General features: G+C 39.3%; 2 protein-coding genes across 2 annotated transcripts; both read left to right on the forward strand.

Annotated features, from left to right (window-relative positions):
- Positions 1 to 5,628: 5,628 nt before the first annotated feature.
- LOC126297957 (tigger transposable element-derived protein 6-like) lies at positions 5,629 to 6,230 on the forward strand. The gene is made up of 2 exons (XM_049989276.1): positions 5,629 to 5,728; positions 5,788 to 6,230. The coding sequence occupies exons 1-2, from the start codon at positions 5,629 to 5,631 to the stop codon at positions 6,228 to 6,230; spliced, it is 543 nt and encodes a 180-aa protein (XP_049845233.1).
- A 15-nt stretch (positions 6,231 to 6,245) lies between these two features.
- LOC126297958 (tigger transposable element-derived protein 6-like) lies at positions 6,246 to 6,893 on the forward strand. Its single transcript, XM_049989277.1, has one exon. It carries the CDS (start codon positions 6,246 to 6,248, stop codon positions 6,891 to 6,893), a length of 648 nt encoding a protein of 215 aa, XP_049845234.1.
- Positions 6,894 to 23,682: the final 16,789 nt, after the last annotated feature.

Genomic DNA, 23,682 nt, shown 5'->3' on the forward strand with positions numbered 1-23,682 from the left:
ATGTATGTGTAAAATAAGAGTTCTAGATAATTTGTTTCTGTTTACACAGGTCATTGTCAGTACATTGTATAATATAAACATTCAATTATGTGTGTTTTGTAAAGACTTAGTTATATTTTCAAATGACACCATACCGAATGGTGCACACACAAAAGTACAAATTTATTTCATTTATTATACCCTCCTTCCACCACCACCCTCCCCCCCCCCCCCCAATCATCCTCCTCCTCCACCACCACCACCACCACATAACACACACACACACACACACACACACACACACACACACACACACACACACCCCTTTGCACACACCCTCTTATGTACATGCACACACTATTCATTTATCATAGTTTATTAAAGCTGATTTAAGATATTTACGTATTGTGCAATTTCACATCTGAGGTTTTTGTTTGTAATTTCTTTTATTGTGATGTGCATGTGCACTTCTAAGTACCTTCTTTCACTTTCATGATGTATAAACTGAACTCTAGTATATGTCTGAATGTGGGGGTAAGTGAAAAAAATCTCAATGTTGCATTTGGTATTTTAAGTAATAGATCAAAGAGATGCAAAAGCTCTCATATAAATGTGTGCTATTCCAGGACTCATTTCTGTTACTGTCTTTATGTTTTAAGTAAATGACTACTTGTATATATTTGTATGTTGGGGAGCATGAAAAAAATCTCACAGCTACGTTTGGTATTTTGAATAAGTTTTAGATCAGAATGAAACAAAGTTTTATCGCGTACAAATGTAAAATATTAATGATGAATATGTTTGTTAGACGTGTAAAGAAACAGAGAAATGAGATATACACTAAATAAAAGTAAATAAAAAAAAGGTTTCTTTCTTTCAGTAACAATCTCCTTAATCTGCATCCTTACCTATGGCATACATTATAGTGCTTATTAGCTGGTGCTAAAAATTTTCAGGACTAAATAGGAAAAAGGGGGCAGTAAATATGTAGAATTTTAAGCTAAATTCACAGGGTTTTGTTTTGAATACAAAAAAGAATTATTTTCCTGCATTATGAGCTGTGTATATGAGACAGTGACATATTAAATCATGAAGTTTATTTAGTTTGATATTTCTATGTCTAATAAATAACCAATCAGTTTAATGAATCAAATATGTGGAACAAATGAGTTTATACAATGATGGAGTGAAGTATTAGAGTTCACTTTTTTTACTAAAAAACTTTGGATTTCATGTAATGTTATGAATATGTAATATGAACTATAGTAGTATACAGGCAAAAAAATATGGAAGTGGGGCCCATTTTGTTGTACAAAAAACATTCCCCATAACATCATAGAACAACCTCCATTCTGAGCTACACCTTCCACACAGTGTAGGACAAATGGCTCATTGGATCATCGGTGCAAAAAGTGCCTTGTATCGTTTGTAAAAAGGCAAAATTGTGATTCACCAAACCACATGAGATGCCTCCAGTCAGGTGTTATCCAGTGACAGTGCTATTTGGCCTGCGGAAGACTTTAGCTTTAATATACTGCTGAGAGCATTGATCCAATGCAAACTTGCATGCTGTTCCCTTCAAAATTATTGTTTGTTAGGTGGTTGAGATGGACCTGCATCCATTGGCAGCAGAAATTCCTATTGTGTTTGTAACCTGTTATTGACAATGCTTGACACTCTTCTCCAGTCCCTGTGTGTTAGGCATTTTATGAGCACTGTTCTTTCACTATGTTTCATTGCTGAGAATGGTACACCATTTTTTGTAAATGTGTAGGATAGCCTGTATTAATCATGCAACTTCATTCACATTGTGGTCTTGGGAACAGTTTTACCATTCTGTGATAGTGTTAGCTACTTAACAGAAAACTTACGGCAAATGTGTAATGACTTTCACCAAGATTAGGTGTTGACACTGGGGAAAGCTGGAAGCAGTGTGGCTAAAACTAAGAAGTACAGTATTAGTGGTGACCAGGACCTAATACGAGCAGCTGATGAACACACAAATGACAGTTTTATGAAGGTTCTATAGTGTCATGACCAGACCTAGGTTAATTCTTCTGTAAAGCAAGTAAACATGGAGCTGCGGGCCACTCTTTCAGACATATATATGTAAAATCTCATATTCGTGCTGATCCAATACAGTAAACTCCCATTTATCCAAAATGATCAGGATGGTGGCCAGTTAGCATAATGAAACTTTCAAATAAACTGAAGTTGCCCTGTTTTCAACCTGAAACACCCTGAATTGACTCAATATCGTGAAATATGATTGTAAATTGTGTGTAGGGTATGTATAATGTTATTGATGTGGCTGTGAATAAGCCTGCATGTTTATGACTGAAAAAATTGTGTTCACATGTTAAAAAGGTGCCAAAGTATGATGAAAACTCAAAGTTTTTAAATGCTGAATACAAAGCTCATTTATTTTGCATTCTTACAGGGAAAAATACACATTATTTGGCAGCAGGAAAAAACAGGATTTTAATTTTATTACCTCCTACCAACTTTCATATCTGCAGCAACTTTCACGCATGGCTCACCAGCATCAATTCTCTGCAAAGCACGAAGCTTTTGTTCAGCGTGTTCTTACCAACACTCGACTGATTCTGATTCTGTTTTAGTTTTTGGCCACTTATCTCTGGACATATTAAAGCATGTAGGACGAGCACAAAACATTAAATCGAAAACACACAGATGCACGACTTGACAACACTCGAGACACACTAGACAAAGCTTTTGACTTTTGAAACCAGGCTGTGGCAGCCATTGAATGAAAACATTCAACAAGTCTATCTCCTTCTCCCCTGTCCTACCCAAGCCCACATAGCAACACAACTGTGTGTTCACTGTTAAATTGTTAAACGCTCAGCTTTGTCTGATGTACTGACAACATGCGGAAAGTGTTTGTCAGTTTCGACAGAGCTATGTTGTGCTGCATAGAGCAATACTGTACGTACTGTACTTCCAAGGAGTTCCAGTAGATGGCAATTGCATGGAACCTGCACAATATGAACAAGAAACATGCTAAAACTTCAACCAACACAGGCACGAATTGACGACACTCGGACTTTTGACACGTGCCAGTGCTCTGATTAGTGTTAAACTGCTGAAAAACACCAGCGAATGCATGGCTCCAAGTGCAGACTTGTCAAGTGTCAGTCTACCTAGCCAAAAACCATAACTGTGTGATGCATCAGACAGCGCCCATGTGAGCTGCGAAAATCCGAAAAATTTGTTCGGATAAACGTGAGTTTACTGTGCTTACTATAGGGAGATGGGGATATACTTTTCATGCCCAAGTGTGAATAGGAAGAATAAGGAGAAGTTAGCAGATCTATTAGCAGAAAACATACACTAGTCCACCAGCAATACCTGTGGTTATTGGGGGTCAGGTAAGACACTGGCTGTAGGTCAAATTTTAGACGGACATTATGAAAGGAAATTAAAGTGACAGAGACTTTTGAGCTAATCTTATAAGACTGTCGTGAAGGTGAAACCAACTTGTTTCATTGTAATAATGGGAGCAAGGGGATAAAAAATAAAGTTAATAATTTGCTAATTTGTTTAGAAGATAATAGCTTCGAAGAGACCAATGTGATTTGTCTGTCTGAACAACATATAACCACAAGTATAGAAGCTCTTATTGTAAGTGGTTCTAAATTAGCTGCAATTCATACAGATACAATACAGATAAAGGAGAAGTCATATTCATATAAGAAATATACTGTAAATACAAAAATGTGCAAATAAGTCAATTCTGTACAGATCGAAATATAGAAGCCTGTGCTTGTTCATTAATATTGGGGAAATGATATGCTTGTACAGCATACATGTCCTCACTGGATACCAGGAAAACTTTCATGAACAATTTTGATGGTTTATTGTGATGGCTGTTGGACAGAAAAAAAGGTATCATTAATTTGATGGAATCTGGGAAAAGTGATCTAGAGGAGCTGTTTTCCACTTACACTTTACTATGAGTAATGAATTTCTCTGCCCAAGTTGCACAAGGTAGTAGTACACTTCCTGGTAATATATTCACACAACAAGTGGAAACTGAAAAAACACATGTCTATCCCATGGTAAGCTGATAGTCACATCATGATGCACAAGCACTCACGTTACACAGCTTTGCTCTTTGTGTGGTTCAGGAACACTTAAAGAAAACTGAGGCTGATTAATTACAAAACAGCTGAAGATTTTAAATAAAGCTTAAAAGGTGATGTGATTTAGATTCATCGTGTCTTTAATGAGGTTGTATTTATTTTTGAAAGTAGTTTTCATAGGAAGACAATTAAAAGCAATACATAAAGAAACTTAGGGTTCCTACAGGTATCAACTTTTTTCACAAAGGAAGGAGATGTACAAAATAGCCAGAACAAGTAATATTCCAGAAATAAATTTATATTATGAACAACACTGTAACATTGTTAAAGATCCAGGAGTACACATAGTTTGTCTGAAACTAACAGATCAGGCAATAGTCAAATTAACGTGAAATATTGTTAAAAGAAAGAGTAGAAAAGAAGCCATGGAAAATGAGATTATTTATGTTAAAGACGATGAGAGCACAATAAAACATAGTTCATGACTGTCATATGTTTTTAAAAATTGGTGCAAATAGTTCTGAAGAGGAAGCAAAACAGTACACCTAATAACCAATAAACAGGACATTTAGGAAAACTGAAATTAATCTGACAGCCACATGGAAATAAGGAAGATAATCATGACCGAAAATTAAATCTCCAATAAGACACTAAAACGTTTTGGCTGTATAATATGCAATGTCCTTGATTAGTCATGTAATGCATTGTTAATTCAGGGTGCTTTCCCAGAGAGATTAAAGTATGCCACTGTTAGGCCTCTGTAAGAAGTATGCTTCACAGATGGCACTAACAACCACACAGTGTTACTACTACTACTACTACTACTACTATTACTACAGTATAACCTCGTTAGTGCGAACTCGCAGTTAATGCGAAACAAATATTGGTCCCACCAGGAATACATTAGTTCTTACAGTATGTTTTATCGGTTAAGGTGAATTACGAACTCTGTTTTAGTTCCTAGCGTACTTAAATTTCACTGTAATACAACCTTCCGACCTTAGAGTATTCTAAAGCGTAATTTTTTCTCCAAAATGAATGTAGGAAATGTAGCCACAAAGCTAATTATACTTATTGTTGACTCGTTTTTAACATATTGTAGGTCAGTAGCCATGATTATCACCTCAGAAATCAGCGAATGCTGTACATTGTAAGACATTCAATAATGTGTGCAGCAGCATTTAGGAACATACTCAGTGCCAGGTTTGAGAGGTGTTCTGTTAGTCGTAGCCGTATCGAGTTGGAATACTGAATAAAAACTACAGTAACAACCAGTTCCGTAGCACTCGAAAATGGCAAAGAGGAAACAGACAGCTCTAAATGTACAGTTAAAGCTTAAGATCCTGGATGAAGTGGACCGTGGTACCAAGAAAACAGCAATTGCAGAGTAGTTTGGAATACCTAAATCTACTTTATCTAAGATTATTAAGAATCGAGAAAAAATTATTAATGCTGCGGCATCAGGTTCTGGAAACAAATCTAAACGACTTCATACCGCCAAGTATGAAGACATCGAGACGTTACTGCTAGATTGTTCAAACATATGCGTGCATCTAACATACCTTTAACTGGCCCTGAGATTCAGTCAAAAGCAAATGATATTGCTAAAGATATGGGTATCGAAGACTTCCGTTGTTCTGCTGGTTGGTTGTATCGGTTGCAAAAGAGACATTCAATTTCATCTGTACAATTTTTGGTGAAGCAAATAAAGTTGATGAAGAAAGTGCGAACAACTGGTTGCATGAATTCAACCGAGTGAAGGAAAAGTATCTCTCATGTGATGTGTTTAACATGGATGAAACTGGATTTTTCTACAATCTTTTTCCAAATCACACCCTTGGGATAAAAAGTGATAAGTGTCATGGTGGAGCACAAAGCAAACAATGTGTGACTGTTGTACTGTGCTGTAATGCTGACGGCAGTGAGAAGTTTCGACCCAGGGTTATCAGTAAATCTGAGAAACCACGTTGTTTTAAAAACATAAGTATGGGCACTTTACCTTGCATCTACTCTCACCACAAGAAAGCTTGGATCGATGGCATGTCATTTCCCAAGTGGCTTCTTCGTTTCAACAGTCGAATGGTTGCTGAAAATAGACATGTTCTTCTTACATTGGACAGATGTACTGCCCATAACGTTCATTAGCTGAACCTATCCAACATGAAGGTTCAGTTTTTTCCACCCAACGCCTCAAGCCGCCTTCAGCCTTTGGACCAAGGCATAATCTCTCTCATAAAGAGAGCTTATCGTAAGCAACGTGTAAGAGCTGCAATTTGTGCTGCTGAAAACAATAGTGCAACCCCAATTTGGAATCTGCTTGACACAATAAAAGCCATCGCAGCAGCCTGGAACTCCGTATCACCACATCATATAGGGAAGTGCTTTAACAGAGCTTGGAGACATAGCAACACTGAAGATGTCCACGAGTTAGAAGATGCCACTTCACCTGATGAATGGACAGTTCTGCAGGATGTTGCGAACCCTGGGATTAGTTTCAAAGAATTTACTGGTGTAGACGATGATGTTGCCGTATGTGCTTCTGTGGAATTGGATGTGCCAAAATCTGTGAACGAGGTGCAAGAAGGGCCATCAGAAGAAAGTGAAGCAGAAGAGAATACAGATACCATTCCACCTACCTGTCAGGAGAAGTTTACAGCTTTGGACTGTTTAGAACGGTTCACTTCAACATCCAACGTTACTGCTGGGTTTACGGACACTATCATTACAACTGGTTGTGAAATTACAAAATATCATCGTTCCCATGAATGTAAGCAAACCATGACTGAATTTTTCCAAGAAAGTATGTAATTTGTGAGTACTTGTGATTTTAGAATCACTTTATAGTGTTATCAGTCTGCAATAACGTGATTGATAGCGTAGTGTATTACACATTAGTGTACTGCTGTACATGTATACTTATTAAAATCTGTGTTTTTCACTTAACATGAACTCCTGATTTTTCGGTCCCTTCAGATTCGTGTTAACGATGTTTTATTTTACTAATTTTGTATTGAAGGGGGTGGGGGGGGTTTGATTTGCCCACCATAGGTCAGGTTTCAGTAGTTCCACTGCTGAAACTTATTTATACTTACACATAATAAAATCCATTTGGGAGCTTGCAGCCTCATTTACACATTTTTAATTACATTACATGTTCCAGTTACTCTGGATCATCTTCAGAGTTAAGTAGCTGCATCAGCAACACATCTTGTCTCTTCAGAACTTCATAGCTGAGTACTGAACAGACCAGACGGGTTGCTGACGCAACTGCTTAGATCTGAAGATCATCCAGAATGATCAAAACATGTTGTGTAATTAAAAATATGCAACCAAGACTGAAGAATAAATGAGAATTGTTTTTACATCAATACAGTTGTTGATTTTCTCGGACAAATGCGTGACTATAGTGTAGCTAACTTTTTGGGGAATATGTAACTCAGTAGATGCCTGATTTAGTTTTCATTTAACAAACAGAATTCAGAACATTACTCTTGACTGTTTGAGTAATACAAAGAGTGACAACACGTGACCTGCATAGAGAGGGATTACAGCGAGAGTCCCACGGAGTGTAATCATTGGCTCGCTACTGTTCTTCTTTATGTTACTGAGGTATGATTTTATTTGAATCAGACGCCACAATATTATTGCACTTGGCCATTATCAAAAGCACACAGTGACATTACTGTAAACAAGTATAAGTCTTTTGATATGACGCCACTTCAGCGACTTGCACATTGGCGGGGATGAAACGATGATGATTAGGACAACACAACACCCAGTCACTGAGTGGAGAAAATCTCCGACCCAGCCAGGAATCAAACCCGGGCCCTTAGGATGGACATTCTGTCGCCCTGACCACTCAGCTACCGGGGGCCAACAACAAATATAGGTGACTATGGACAGTTATATTTATACTATCAACTGCGATTATACACTGACTCATGATAAGCTGACCAAAGCACCCTCACTCGCAGGTGCAATGGTACCGTGGATAACCAATTTGGTACTATCAAAAATATCCCACCCTCTATTAACCCACAAGTTGTCATGACCATTGCCGAGTGTTGTGATCCCATGAATCAAGCGGTCTCCATCCTGGGCATTTAACAGCTTCTCATAGAACCCTCTGAAGGAGTACACCAGAGATCGTAATTTGATCTGTCCACCTGCTTGCCGCTCTTCCCTTCCATCTCTTACCCTCAATCTTCCCTTTCATGGTATTTTTTTCTAGATTTTTTCCATTTCTTCTCGCAATATGGGCAAAGAACAGTGGAGTTTTTTTGGTTGACATGAGAAGAAAGGCACCTGGAGATAATGAGCTGCTCTATAATCGACGCATTTGTTGTTCTTTCCATCCATTTTATGCACAGCATCTGGCACCAGCACTAATGCTCAAATGCATCAGTATGCTGCTTGTCTCTGGCATTGAAGGTCCATGTTCGGCGAAAAAAAAAAAAAAAAAAAAAAAAAAAAAAAAAAAAAAAAAAAGTGGAAAACATGAGTGTTTCAACACACTGGATCTGTGTGGTGTTTCTTATCACTCTTTTCTGCCAGACATTGGGGAGCTGCTTCATAGTCAATCACCTTAACATGATCTGCGCCGGCCGCGGTGGCCGCGCGGTTCTGGCGCTGCAGTCCGGAACCGCGAAACTGCTACGGTCGCAGGTTCGAATCCTGCCTCGGGCATGGATGTGTGTGATGTCCTTAGGTTAGTTAGGTTTAAGTAGTTCTAAGTTCTAGGGGACTTATGACCTAAGATGTTGAGTCCCATAGTGCTCAGAGCCATTTGAACCATTTTTGAACATGATCTGCCTTTGTACCTCATCTTCACAGCTTCCTACATTGCAGATATATGAAGGAATGGATGACTCCCTGTTCCTTTAATTGAGCTCCGAGTTAAACCTGTGCTCCTCTATCAGTTATCATGAATTTGGACTTGCTGAGATGAGGTCTAATCCATAGGCAAGTTCAACTTTGCTGCTGCCTAACAGCATGGTGTCATCAGTAAACTGAAGGCTCTTAATAACTCTATCACAAACTGAGATTCTTTTAGTTCAAGAGCATTCCTAATAACATGTTCAGTGTAGATGTTGTATGGTTGTGGAGACAGAACACAACACTGTCCGAAATCTTTTGATACACTGAAGAAATCTGACATACTAGCAGTGGTCTTCACAGCTGCAAGCTGATTATTGTATAGACTTCTGATCAATGGTGTCAAGTGTGGTGGGACACCGAACACTGCAAGCAGCTGCCACAACTTTTCCCAGACAACACAGTCAAAGGCTTTCCTATAGTCAAGAAAACAGGTGAAAACAGGAACACTGAATTCTCACAATTTCTAGAGCATTTCTCATGTGTTGAGAATCTGTTAACGAGTTCCTTTTCCTTAACAAACAAAAAGAAAGCTTGTTCTGATTATATGTGAGGCTAAATATATGGCTTTAAATGCTGGTTCAAGATGGAGAGCAAAATTTTGATAGCGTAGGATATGAGAGAAATAGTTGCAGCATTTCCTGACAGACCTTTTTTGTGTAGGGGGATGAAGAGAGACTTCAACCAGTCTTTTGGCAACTCCCCAGTTTCCCACAATCTTGTACACTATGACTGCAGCACATCAACAGCTCTCTGCCCCATTTCTTTGATCATCTCATCAGATACATTGTCTAGACCAGGGGATTTATAGTTCTTTAGGTGGTGAATTGTGTTCTGTATTTCGATGCGTAAGATTGTATGTTCTGATATAAGTTTTTCAACTGTATGGCTGTCTGCTCTGTTGTTAATTCCTGAAAACAACTTTTTCACAATACTGTTTCCACCTCACAATAGCATATTCTTTGTCTCTGATAGGTTTGACATTCTCATCATCTACCACCCATGTATGAGGATTAAATTCATTGGTGACGCTATTGAGTTTCTTGAAGAGATCACATACTTTACTGTAAATATGATGATGTCCTATCTCATCACAAACATTGTTAATGAAGTGTGACCTGCCCTCTTGCAATTCTGTTGTACTCTCCGCACACATTCTCAAATCTGTCTTCATCCTGGGTGGGGTGGATATAAGTTCAGCTTCTGCCCCCCCCCCCCCCCTCCTTCCCAGAGATTAAGCTAGTATACTTAAAGAGAGAGAGTAGAAGGTTCTAAATTCTTAGTTTGCATACTGATGAAAAAATATGCAGGAAAACCATATAGTGGACCTGCTAAAATGTTGACCTTCAGCTACATTTGCCATAACAGTAACCCACAACTATGCTGTAAGTCAGTAAGTTAACATTTTGCATATTTTCATTCATTGATGTCATAGGAGATGAAAGCAGCAATCAAATGAAAAAAAGACAGATGGGAAAAAGTAAGTAAACAGTCTATTATTTCAAAAATAATCACCGTAACTTTTAATACATTTGTCCCATTGTTATACAAGTAAAAATACACACACAATGTGTGTGTATGTGTGTATGTGTGTGTGTGTGTGTGTGTGTGTGTGTGTGTCAGTAGCCCTAATTAGTAAAACATACTGTTGAAGAAGGACTGAAAAATATTTAATTTTGTTTTAAATAAAAGATTTTTAGTATATTCATGTAGCTGTCACAATTAGACAAAAACTCGAAATTGAATTGTCAATGTTGAAAAGAACTCATTGGTATTACTGACATTGTTTTTTGACCCATGAGAGAATCAACATTTGGATTAAAACTGGTTAATTTTATCATCAAGCCACATACAGTCCATTCCTCTATTTATTTTTCAGAAAGAGTACAGCTGAAATGGCTCATCCATATAGGTTTTGTCGAAAAGCCCATCAAGTGTCTCAGTGAATAGTAATTCAGAAATATCTCCACGGACTCTGAGCGAGGTGGTGCACTGGGTAACACTTTAAACTCTCATTCGAGAGACATCTGTTCAGTTCTCGGGGCGACCATCCAGATATCAGTTTAGTGTGGTCAGCCACATCACTCCAAACAAATACCAGAGTGGTTGCTTCTTTCACCATCATTAGTATGAAACCCATGGAAAGCTCCATCTCTCATAACCTTACCTGTGGACAGGACATAAAACACAGGCCATCCTTCTTTCTTCCTGTGTCAGGATATTAAATTTGCAAAATTCAAGCGAGTCATTCTTGTGAACACTTGTGTTCGAGAAACTACTAACTTGACAAATTATGATCAGATTGTGTCATGTTATCTGTTTATGCCCTGAGCAGCCAGCTTAGGCTGTGCGCCAGCCCTGTAACACAGTCTGTGGGGGTGTAGACTTCCAGCCACCTGGTAACACACAATATTGGTCATCTTCAATATTAAAAAAAATACTGGCAAGCATTTCAACTGTTATTTCATTCTGTACTCACTGACATTGACAAATAATGAGTGAAACCCCTGAAGCTTCCGGTAATTTTTTCTCGTCTCTGACTCTTGACCAGCGCTCACAGCCCATTGCCAGGGCCAGAGCCTGTGTGTTGGGAACTGCTAATTTCAATATTCCTCTTTTTGTTATAGTTTCATTCATTCATATTTTTAACCTTCACTAATGATTTAGGAATAAATGAGATGACTCACCAAAAGGCATAAGCACTGTGTCATCAATAGGCACACAAACAAATGGTATAGGCTTATCCTACCCCACCAGAGGCTGGGCCACCTGTGAAAGCAGTCATATTATATACCAGCTCTACTACAACAATTGCACAGTTTTTACATTGGTATGACAGCCAGCCAACAGTCAACAAGAGTGAATGGCCACTGCCAAACTGTTGCCAAAAACAAGGTGGACCACCCAGTGGCACAATATGCAGCACAGCAGAACTTGCAAGCTTTCAATGGCTGCTTCACAACCCACGCCATCTGGATCCTCACCACCACCACCACCAGCTTTTCTGAGGTGCACAGATGGGAGTTATCATTACAACATATCCTTCGCTCCTATAATCTTCCTGGCCTAAGCCACACACTAGTTGTGACAAAATTATCTTCTTGTTCAGGTTGCAATAATTTTTTGTGTATTGGAACTCATTTATTATAGTATTGTGTATGCTTCAATACTATTATGATCCCACTGCTGCAAAGATGAAGTTATTGGTACAAGGAACATTCTCATCCCATTTTCTGTCAAGTGTTCATACCTCTTCGAAATACCAGCCTCTAAGTAGGTCATAAAATTTACTGCTGCAACAGTTTCTAGTAGCCAGCTGTAGGCTGGCAACCTTCACACTCCTATCACTTTAGGTTCCTGCACATCATGCTTGGATCAGCGACACATGGCATGGGCATGTCACGAAGTTAGATATTAATTAGTTCTTTCACTACTTCATATTAATGGGAACTCTGAACCCAATGCTTTAATCAACAGCAGTGAATGATGACTCTCACCTTCATGGAATAACTTGAGTCTAATAGGTATATGAATGAGATGAAAAATAAAAGTTTCTTACTAGTTTTTCTACTGAGATATTAATAAACTATAGTAATTAACTCTCTTGAGTTCCAACAAGAACTTACAGTAGTAATAGAGTTAACTAAGCAAAAAGTAATTGAGGCAATTAAACTTGTGATACAGTGACTATTTCCAAGACTAATACCCATCTAATCCTTATAGCCTAGATGTTATGAGCTGAAGTAATCCACAATTCTGGGTGGAGTCTCCACAACAGCTTCTGCAATGGCAGTGTCAATGGGGATCAGGTGCTGTATCCTTCCTTTAAGACATCACAGCAGTGACCTCCCACCTTGTTTTGTTACATTAAAAATATCCTCATATGGTGCACAATAGTACAAAAACCTATTAGTTATTTTCTTTACTTAAAATAAATCATTACAGTCTTATTCAGTGATATATCTAATAATATAAGAGTTTACATAGTATTAAAAAGCTCTCTGTTTGAATTTGCCTCTTTGGTTTCTCACAGATTAATGCCATCATATCTGATCATGTGCTGTGGAAAATGATATTCTGCAACCTTTTGTTACATAAGGTACATCCAGATGGGCCTAAACTCACCACAGCACATGAAAATGTCCATCCTCTCAAAATCATGTGAATCTTAATATAATTATGAGTTACTACATTATTATGTAATCTATTATTATTATTATTATTATTATAAAATAGGAACAGATTCATGCACTTATTAACAACTTATTAACTTTTAATTCACAGTAGAAAACAGACATCTCTATTATGAATTTTAAAATAAATAACTCCATTCATAACTTGAGTGTGAGACTTGAGTGTGCTTAGCTGCACACACACAGCTGATTCATGGTGGAATCGTTGACAAAGCAAGCCTCATTTCTCAATTGATGTATTTGAGTCTCACTCTCTTTGATGTTTTAATTTCAGTCAATGTCTTAAATTCTGATTCACACAAATACATAGTTGGAAATGGTAATAACACTGTAACTGCCATCTGAGGGATGTTTATTGACAACTAAAATGTATTGAAAGGCACTTCAAAAAATTTTGACTTTGATGTTCTGTCTGCTTTCAAATCTCCCTGTTCCTCTAGTAAGTCTAAACCCAAATTATCCAGCAGGTTCTTTGATCCATGAATGCATCACAAACCCAATCAAAATCTTCAATGCTCTCTCCAAAACACTTTTTAACATTCCACTGTAACAGTACTAAATGTTCTTTAATTAAGTCCATCAGCACATTTTATGTATAGTTGGAAACATCTCACATGATCCATTTTCAGTTTGTGTATCCCCAAATTTAACTTATTAATAAATCCTTGAATATTAATAGTCAGAATATTTTCATTTCTATCATGCGCTTTTCTGTTTAGTTCATTCAAGAGTATAAAAATATGGGAAAGATACACCAACTTAGGTAGCCATTCATCACCTGCAAATAAGTCCGCATACTTCTGCCCTCATTTGTCCAAAATGCAAGTACTTCATCTTTAAGTTCAAACATTTGCATTCACACTTTTCCTTGAGGTAACCACTGTACTTCTGTACGTAGCAGATGTGTAGTGTGCTGTGATCCCATTTCTTGACACAAAACATTAAGAAGCCACATATTTAGCAGCCACAACTTGATGAAGTTCTTGGCTTTTACTACACTATCCGTCATAATTTTCAGAGGAGATGGCAAAGACTTAGCAACAACGACTTCACAGTGAATGAGAGAATGGTCAGTTCATAAGTTGGAATTTACTTCACATACTTACCCATAAATCCTTCCACGCAGCCAATCACAGAAGTGACTCCATCTACAACACTAACATGGCCCTCTCATGTTAATTCATTACAGAGAAAGTATTCACTCAAAATATTTCATTACCAGTTGCTCTTTTGGGTGTCCTTTGTGAAAAAAATTACTTGCAATTACATCAACATCAACATACTTTATGTAGGAAGGAAGTTGTGTGTGACTGCCAAAATTGGTGGATTCATCAATCTGAAGTGAGAACTTATGATTGCTTTTTATAGTCTCCAAAAATGGTATTTCAGAAACCAGCTTTATTGCACAAGGATGTATGTGGCTTGAAAGATTCTTTAGTGTGTGTTGTAACAAAAGTTTTCATTTTAAAAAATTAATTAATGATGGTGGGCTATTTTGCAAAATTTCAAATTATTACAGAAGTTGAGTCTAGCTATCAAGAACATTAATCACATATCAACTTTCGTATAAAAAATATTTTTATATATTACCATTACAAAGATATTCGCTCTAAACCCAAAACGCCAAATTACCTTCTTTAGTGTTTTTTACCTCTTAAAAGTCAAAATGGGCAAAAATAAAAAAAATATGGATTGCACTATTTTGCCCCCTCTATGCACTCACCAAGTTTCAAGACTGTTTATCGACACTTGCGAATGTTCCCTTGTTAGATGGTTTTCAACATGGAGATTACTAGAAAAACCAAACATACAATATACTTTTTAGAATAATAGAAAACAGTGTAGTGTCCTGATGTATGTTACATTTCAATCTGAGTAATAATGTAATACTGTCAAACCTACAAACTGAAGTGGAAGAATTGGAAGTAATGATATGAGCAGTGTTCCAGTCATCTGTTTTCCCCCTGGATAATTTCATTTGCAAACTATTTAATAAGTCCTGGGATACATAAATATGGATAATGTATAATACTGCTACCTCCTTTGCTTCCTCTCTGTCCTTTGTCACCAAACTTTACACTGTTTCTAACTGATGATGAACATTTGTTTAAAATATAATCTTTAAACTATATATTCCAGAAAAATGAGCATTTGCCCCTTTTGACACTTACCAACACTCAGCCACTATTTTACTAGTTTATGCTCCCTTTCAGCACTTACCATTCCTTTGCCACTATTTTACTGGATTATATAGTTTAAAAGTTTTATTCTAAACAAAAATTCAATTCATAAATTGCACTAACATCCCTGTTTTGCAGATAACATAGTGTATTAATTTAGACTGGAGGCAGATTTCTGTTGGCAGCCACAGGGCACCCATAGTGTGAAAAAAGGTAAAATACATACATAACCTGAACAACACCCAATCTGATGTCATCACATTCCTTATCTACATAAAATTTATTTCAGTTACAATAAAAGAAAAAAACCCACTGAAGGTGCCACAACTATGGTGAAATGTGTTTGGGGATTGAAAAAACAAAAACAAAATTGTGTTTCTGAAAGAAAGCAGACTCTGTTTCATCCATTATCATTTTCTGCAAGCACTGCTATGTCCATGAGTAGCCGGATATCAGCACACGTCAGAACCCAGGAGAGAAATGAGTGGAGCCACAAAGCAAAAGGTCCTCCTGTGGAAGAGAAGTAAACATCACTGACTGATGGCAGGCAAGACAGAGACTAGAAAAAGCCCTAAACAACCTATGTGACAACGAGTTGCAAAGCGGAAACCTTCACCACAATGATGCCAACATGCCAAGAGCAAAGAGAGAGAGAGACAATCTAAATCATGACCAGAGGGAAGAAGCAAATGCCTAGTGAGGTGTTTATTGAATAGTCTGCAGTACAGCAATTATAGTAAATGACAATATCACACACAAGTAAAGAATCAAGTGACTGTTCACTGGGCAGCTGTATTTATACCAACTGCAAGGAACACTATTAGGTGGTGTATTAACATTACAAGATAGGTGGCACTCTAATTACACAAGCACATTGTTGTGGCAGAGCTAGTTCTCTAATGGCCATCTAGGGCCATGGAATGGAGGCATGGGTGAATATCCGGTCCCTTTGACTACTGGCTATGAGAAGGGAAGGTATTTGGCAGTGTCCATCAGGACATCGCTGGCGATGGGGATGTCGGGGTATTCCACTGATCTGTGAGGTTGTGGACGGGATCACCTGTGCAACAGTGGGGAGCTGTGGGCAGCCACCAGGGCTGCTGGCCATGGTACCACATCCACTACCATTGCCAGCAGCGGAGCCTCACCTACTCCTGTAGAAATGGACCCACACATCCACAACAGGCACATAACACTGGGAGCGACGGGAGCGGGGCTCTGAAGGGACCAGCCATCAGAAGATGAAGCAAGAGTTACATTTGCTGCCCATGAAGTACCTCTGCAGGGCTATGATTCTTAATTAGCATGGATTCGATAAGTGCCCAAGGACAGTGTGAGGGCTAATGTAGTGGCAGATGATTTGACAACTTTTTTCGTTTGCTACTAAAGAAGTCCAAACAAGAAGCTCCACTTCACCATTAGAGGAAGACTGAAATGGGGGGGGGGGTTGCAAATATGTTTTATGACATTGGCCTCGCAGAATCCTTTGAAGGAGGACACTGTAAATTGCAGCCCACTCTAGAGATCAATGTGCAAGACAATCCTCTGATGGCAAAAAAACAAGGGCCAAGACAGTGAGGGTGGCTTTGGACATGGTGGATGTCATGTGTACTACATATGGGTACTAAAAGTAGGCATCCACAATGAGCAACCACAATGATTCCAAAAACTGGTCCACAAAACTGAGACGGATGCAGTCCTATGGGAGGTGGGAAGTAGGCCAGGGTGTGAAAGACTGTGCAGGAGCTGTCTGGTACCTGGCTCACACCCTGCATCCACGGACCATTCCTTCAATGTCAGTGTTGACTCCTGCCAATACACATGTTGGAAATCTAGTACCTTTACATTTGACATCCTCCAATATCCTCAATGCACCAAGCTCAATACCTGTTGGCAGAATTCTGCTGAGAGGACCACCCAAAATGCGCCTGTCTCAGTTTCCAAAAGAATGGCATCATAAACAACTGAGAACCTGAACGAAATATGTTTCCAGGAGCAGAACATGTTTCCCAAGCAGCAGGTGAGGTAAACTGGTCAGCCATGAATCATATACTTGAAGACCTGCCACAAGGCAGGGTGCTGGCGTGTAGTAGCAGTGACACAAGTAGCTGTAATGGGGAAACTGTCCAATGTATGCTACCACTCAATATCAATGTGGAAGCAGATGATCTCCTGTTGGTGAAAATTAGGTTTGGGGCCAGTGGGTAGGTGTGACAAAATGTCTGCACTGGGATGGGACTTTGCTGTTTGGTGTAACTGTACGTACTCAGGAACAATGCCCAGCACTGAAGGCCTAGGGCTGCCCACTCTGGGAGGCTGGAGGGTGATCTGAATTTATGTAATTGATTGAAGCATTGCACAAAGTGGGCCACACAAGATAAGAACTTTGAATAATTGTTTATTCTGCCCAAAAACACCTGCAATTCAGGTCAGTCTGTTGGGCAGTATAAGAAATGTATTGTGATGACATTCTGATCAGTGGGCCTGATTCCCTCTTTGGTGAGCCAGTGCCCCAAATGCTCCACTCCTGCCCAAAAAGAAACCTGCCCTTCTCCACGCAGCAGCTCAGGCCACCATCTCACAGGGTCATAAAAGGGTGCAGAGGTTCTGCAAATGCTCCTGCCAGTAGGGACCATACTAATGATATGGTCCAAATAATTAACACAAGGTGCATCAGCTGTCCCAGAAACCATTGGAAAACTGAAGGGCCTGAGGCAATGCCAAATAAGAGCCACTTGTGCTTATATAATTCAAAGGCATATTAAGGACAACAATGTTCTTTGATTCTTCAGCTAAGTAAGCACTGGCAAGGTCAATCTTGGAACAAGTTTAGTGAGTGTGTCTTCCTATCTGTGGATAAGATAAGTTTCCACCTGTGGCTGAGCACTGATTCTAGCTTTGAAATCTCCACACACCTAAAGAGAACCATTGGGCTTTCTGATGATGACTAGTGAAGTGGCCCAAGTGGTAGATTTCACCAGCTCGGTAACCACAGAAACCTGGAGATGATCTGGCTCCTGTTTCACAGCAGCACACAAGGTAACCAGAATTGGTCTGGTGCAGCAACAACAAGGCATGGTGTGCACCTGAATGTCTGAGGCACGTCCCCAATCAAGCTGAAATACAGATGCAAATGCAGTGCAGAGATTTTCCAGTTTCTGGAAAGGAACTGTGGTCCATACAACCTTGACTTCATCAGAAATGGAAAACCCAAACAATGTACAGGCATCAAGGCCAAAAATGTCGGTAGCAGATGGGAGATTGATGAAAAATGATGTAATGACTCGTGTAATGCTTTTGTACACCACAGTGATTGAGACCTGTCCACGGAGAGAAACAGAACTGTCCCCATAGGCCATTAAATGTTGTGGGTGTGGAGACAACTCAGGAAAGCCCAGTTGTGCATATGTCACCTGATTTATGAGAGAAACTGTGGCTCCTATGTCTAACTGGAAATTGATATTATTGTGAGAAATGAGAAGTGTGAGAAACAATTTCCGCATGAAGGGGTTGTCCAGAGGGATTACCAACTGCAGTACATGGGGGTGTCCTGATGCACTTGTGAGACAGGATAGGAGTGGGTTGCAAGGCTCTGACACACTGAGCAGAGATTCTCCTCTGTGCCACAGCATGCGCAGGACCCATTGCAATTCGAATAGTCTGCTTGGGAGTGAGTGGCAGAACACTGTGAGCATGATGGGAGTGGTTCCCCCACTGTTGACAAGGGGCAACCAGAGGCTGAGATGTCATAGAGACATCTGACAATGACAAATCACAACTTGTATTTGTATTTGTATTTCTTTATTGGTCCTGTAAATTGTGTTTAGGTACATATTTTGCACAAACGATGTAAGACAAGTCAGGTTGGTACAGTATATACATCATCATACACATTGTTATTTTGAAAGGATAAATAATTAAAAATTATTCAGTACATGTTGAATATTGATGACAAATTTAATATAATAAAATAAAATGATAGACTTATTAAGAATATTTGAGCAATTACACTACATTTTTCTGGTACTCTAAAAACTCGGAAACAGAATAGAAGCAGTGGTCAAGCAAGTACTCTTTCAGTTTCACTTTAAACTTTTGTAAATTTTGCATATATTTCAAATAGGATGGCATGTGATTGTACAGCATTAGGCCAGTATGATACACTCCTCTTTTAAAAATGTTTGTACTTACTGTATTGACATGCAAGTAATGTTTCTGCCTAGTATCATGAGGGTGGTAATCAGAGCTGTACTTGAAGATATTACCATCTTTTAAAATACTTCCTTTCGTGAAATTTAATTTTTCATACGCAAGGAAGAGGCAGTATACTGAGATTTTTAAATATTGGTCTTCAGGAGTCTCTGTACTTAGCATGGTTTAATATTCTAACAATCTTTTTCTGTAGCCTAAATATTTTGTTTGTATCTACGGAGTTCCCCCAAGAGATAATGCCGTACATCAGCAGTGACTGAATACTGCCATGATACATTGTGATCACAGATGCACGGCTTGTATTTTGTGCGAGGATTCTTACTGCGTACATAAGTGTGTTTAGCTTTTTATTTACATGGTTAAGATGTGTCTCACATTTTAGGTTTTGCTGTATATGTATACCTAAAAATTTTGTGTTGCTCACAAATGAGACAGTTTTTCCATCAATTTTAAAAATTGGTCTTGCAGGATGTAGTTTCTGTGAATTGTGGAAATTGACTGTCACTGTTTTTTCATTATTTATTATTAGCTTGTTTGTTCTCAACCATTGTGTCAAATTTTGTATTATAACTGTAGCTGTTTTTTGTAGGCTTTCCTCATCACATGGTTTGATTAGGATATTTGTGTCATCTGCGAAAAGTCCTGTTGTCCCTTTAGTTATTTTTTCTGACAAATCATTAACATAAAGAATGAGAAGAATTGGCCCAAGGACTGACCCTTGAGGAACTCTATATGCAATGTTTTGTGCATTACTGTAAAAATTACAATTTCTTGTGTTTTTATGTCTTTGTATTTTATTTGAGAGATCTGTTGACGGTCATGAAGGTAGGAATGTATCGACTTGTTTGGCAGGCCTCGTATTCCATAATTACCTAGCTTCTGCAACAGAGTATTATGATCAATTACATCGAAGGCTTTAATAAGGTCAAGAAATATGCCAGACACATGTTGCTTATTATCTACTGCAGTTAGAATTTCATTTAAGAAGGTATAAATAACTGACTGTGTTGATCTGCCCGTTCTGAATCCATGTTGTGCATCACTTATTATGTTTTCTTTATTCAGAAAGGCTGTCAGCCTTCTAAGAAATAGTTTTTCAAGAATTTTACCAAAGTCTGACAATACTGATACATGACTATAGTTTGCAGCTTCATGTTTGTCCCCTTTCTTGTACAGTGGTGTCACTTTTGCCATTTTCAGATTTTTCAGGAATATACCACTCACGAATGATGAATTGAAAATATCTGTTGGTGGTTCTATGATAGATGTTACACTTGCTTTGATGATAATATCTGGTATTTCATCAGTACCTGCTGAATACTTGTTGGGTAACCTTTTTTATAATGACAGATAATTCCTCAGGTGTTGTTGGAGACATGAATAGGGTTCTTGTAAGAATTTTTGTATCTGACTGGAGTGTATTGCTGTCTGGTTGTGAGTTGTAATGTATTGCTGCAACCTGGGATCTCCTACAGCAGTGATGTGGGGGTGGAATGCATGGTGGCACATTAACTGTTGCAACTTGTGGCCTCGCCATGAGTCATTCCTTACCAGCCTACTCAGTTTTGAATGAGTGTGTAATGTGCAAGATGTCCTCCAATAATGGGTTATGTAGTTTCAACAGCGCTGTGTGGACATACAGATCAGGTGCCAGCTGAACCACGTAACATATCAAAGAGTCCATATGCGAAGCCTTGCAGCCTTGATTGGTGCAAGTGAAATTGCATTTGTAGCTGAGATCTTGCAAGTACATGATCCAGGAGTGTTCAGGCTCTTTATGGTATTGGTGAAACTGAAGCCTGGAGCCAATAACACAATATCTCTGGGAATAATAACAAGTCAAGCGAGCACATATCTCCTGAAAGGAGAGTACAACAGGGTGGGGCAGAAAAGATGTGTCTGGTGACACCCATGACAGAAATAATTATCACTGCAGTGAATCGTCCATGATGTGAAATACTGTGAAATGTTGCTTCAGTCAATGTCAGACCTCTGTCAGACAGTCAGACCTCCATGGCATCACTGAAAGATGGAAATGCTGGAAGGTGTATGGGGGTATCGACTGCAGGGGATGCTGAGACATGGAGTAGAGTGACCTTGTGCACTTAGAGTTTGTCCAAATGAAGCTGACACATCTTTTGTAATAAGTTGATCTGAAGCTGCTGCTGTTGCATTACCTGCTGCTGCTGTTTTAGCAGGCAAACCAAGTTTGCAACCATGCTACTCCACAACTTCCTTTTTCTTCATCGCTATATCTGTGAGTAGGGAGATAGCAATGCACATGTCAGAACACAGAAGAGAAACAGGTAAAGCCACAAGGCGGAAGGCTGCCTCCAGAAGTGAAAACTTTGGCATTACAATCAATACCACCCTATCGGGGTCAAAGTCAGCAGTGGAACTGGAAGTTTCTGTCAGGCGTCAATAGCAGTCATACGAGATCCTGCAGACCCAATGGTGCACAATCACTGAACCACTCCTCCAGTGGCTTTGGACTTATAGTGCCCTCTGGACCACTATATAGGACAGTTTGCAGCCACCACTCAGCCTTTCACACTCAGACCCACTTTTCTATGTGATGGTATGCAGATGCCACCTGGTTGCGGCTTCAACACCCATCATTTGTACTTTAGTACAGAGAGCCTCTTCCTTGTTGACACTGAAAGTTGGACTCTATTTCTTGCTGCATTATTTGAAAAGAGTCTTCATATACTTGGAGAAATACAAGTTAAATCAATCTTCTGTTTGCTGTGTTAACTTGTTCACTAATCATTTGTGCTCCTTTCCAGCTTTCCTATGATGAAAGTTGCTGCACCACCTTACAGCCCATCTCTTCTTACCATTGTCTATGAAGTCACACACAACAAAGGTTACAACGTGTGGTAATCAAACTAAACCTGTCTGACTGCCAGCAGACGAGGCACAGACTGGGACAGGCCCAAAGCAACTTATGCAACAACAAGTTGTAACATGGATACCTTAGCCACAGTGACATCAACAGACCAAGAGCAAAGAGAGATAATCCAAATCACAACCAGAGAGGGAAGAACCAAGTGCCAAGTGAGGTTGTTACTGAATAGTCCGTAGTACTGCAGTGTTAGTAACTGACAGTATCAGACACGAGTACAGAAGTCATTGACTATGTGCTGGGCAGCTACATTTATACTGGCCATGAGGAACACTATTGGTCAGTGTATTAACATTGTGAGACAGGTGTCACTCTCTCTATGCAAGTGCAGCCCTGCAGTAATGCTATGCCCTCCAAAGGCCTTCTAGGTCCATCTCCTCTGGGGGAATGGGGGGAGAGGCAGGGGGGGAGGGAAGGAGTTCAACATCCATGGAGCCAAGTACCAGAAGCATTAGCACAGAGCTTAAAATCCCATTATGATAAGCTGGCTAATCTTCACTGCATCAGCCAGCTAACCATATAAGAGCCAGGCAACTGAACATGGCCACCAGCAGACTTATTGTGCAAGTTGATTTACTTTTAGCCCAACATACACTGACCAGCCAGAACATTATGGTCACCAACCTAATAGCAGTATGTCCCCCTTTGGCACAGGTAACAGTGGCAACATGGTGTAGCACGAAAGCAATGAGGCTTTGGTAGGTCGTTGGAGGGGTGGGGTCATTCTCCACGAGAATGCAAAGCCTCATGCGGCCAACACAGTTACAGCAGAAATTCAAATGGGAGGCTCTTGGCCACCCTCCATACTGTCGGGACCTCTCTCCCTGTGATTATGTCATTTTTCGTCCCCTTAAAAAGGCTCTGAGGGGCAAACGATACACCTCAGATGACGATGTCCAGCTGTGCATGCGGAACTGGTTAACATCGCAACCCCAGGAATTTTATGAGACAGCCATTCACCGCTTTGTGTCACAGTGGGACAAGTGTCTCAACAGCCAGGGTCAATACTTCTAACATACAGGTAATGGCTTCTGTAATTATGCCTTTGGCTCATTTCTTTTTGAATGTCCCTTATAGCCCAGTATGCAGAACTGCATAAAACATGTCTTTGAACTGCATTCAACATTAACAGCAAAAAAATCAACAACACCAACATGATACCTGATCTTCAAAAATGTAGCTGTTCATTTAATTTTTCTTTTTGAACTTTGGAGTCTGTGGTAGGCCTCTGT

This window comes from Schistocerca gregaria, chromosome X (assembly GCF_023897955.1).
Source record: "Schistocerca gregaria isolate iqSchGreg1 chromosome X, iqSchGreg1.2, whole genome shotgun sequence".
Taxonomy (NCBI): Eukaryota; Metazoa; Arthropoda; class Insecta; order Orthoptera; family Acrididae; genus Schistocerca; species Schistocerca gregaria.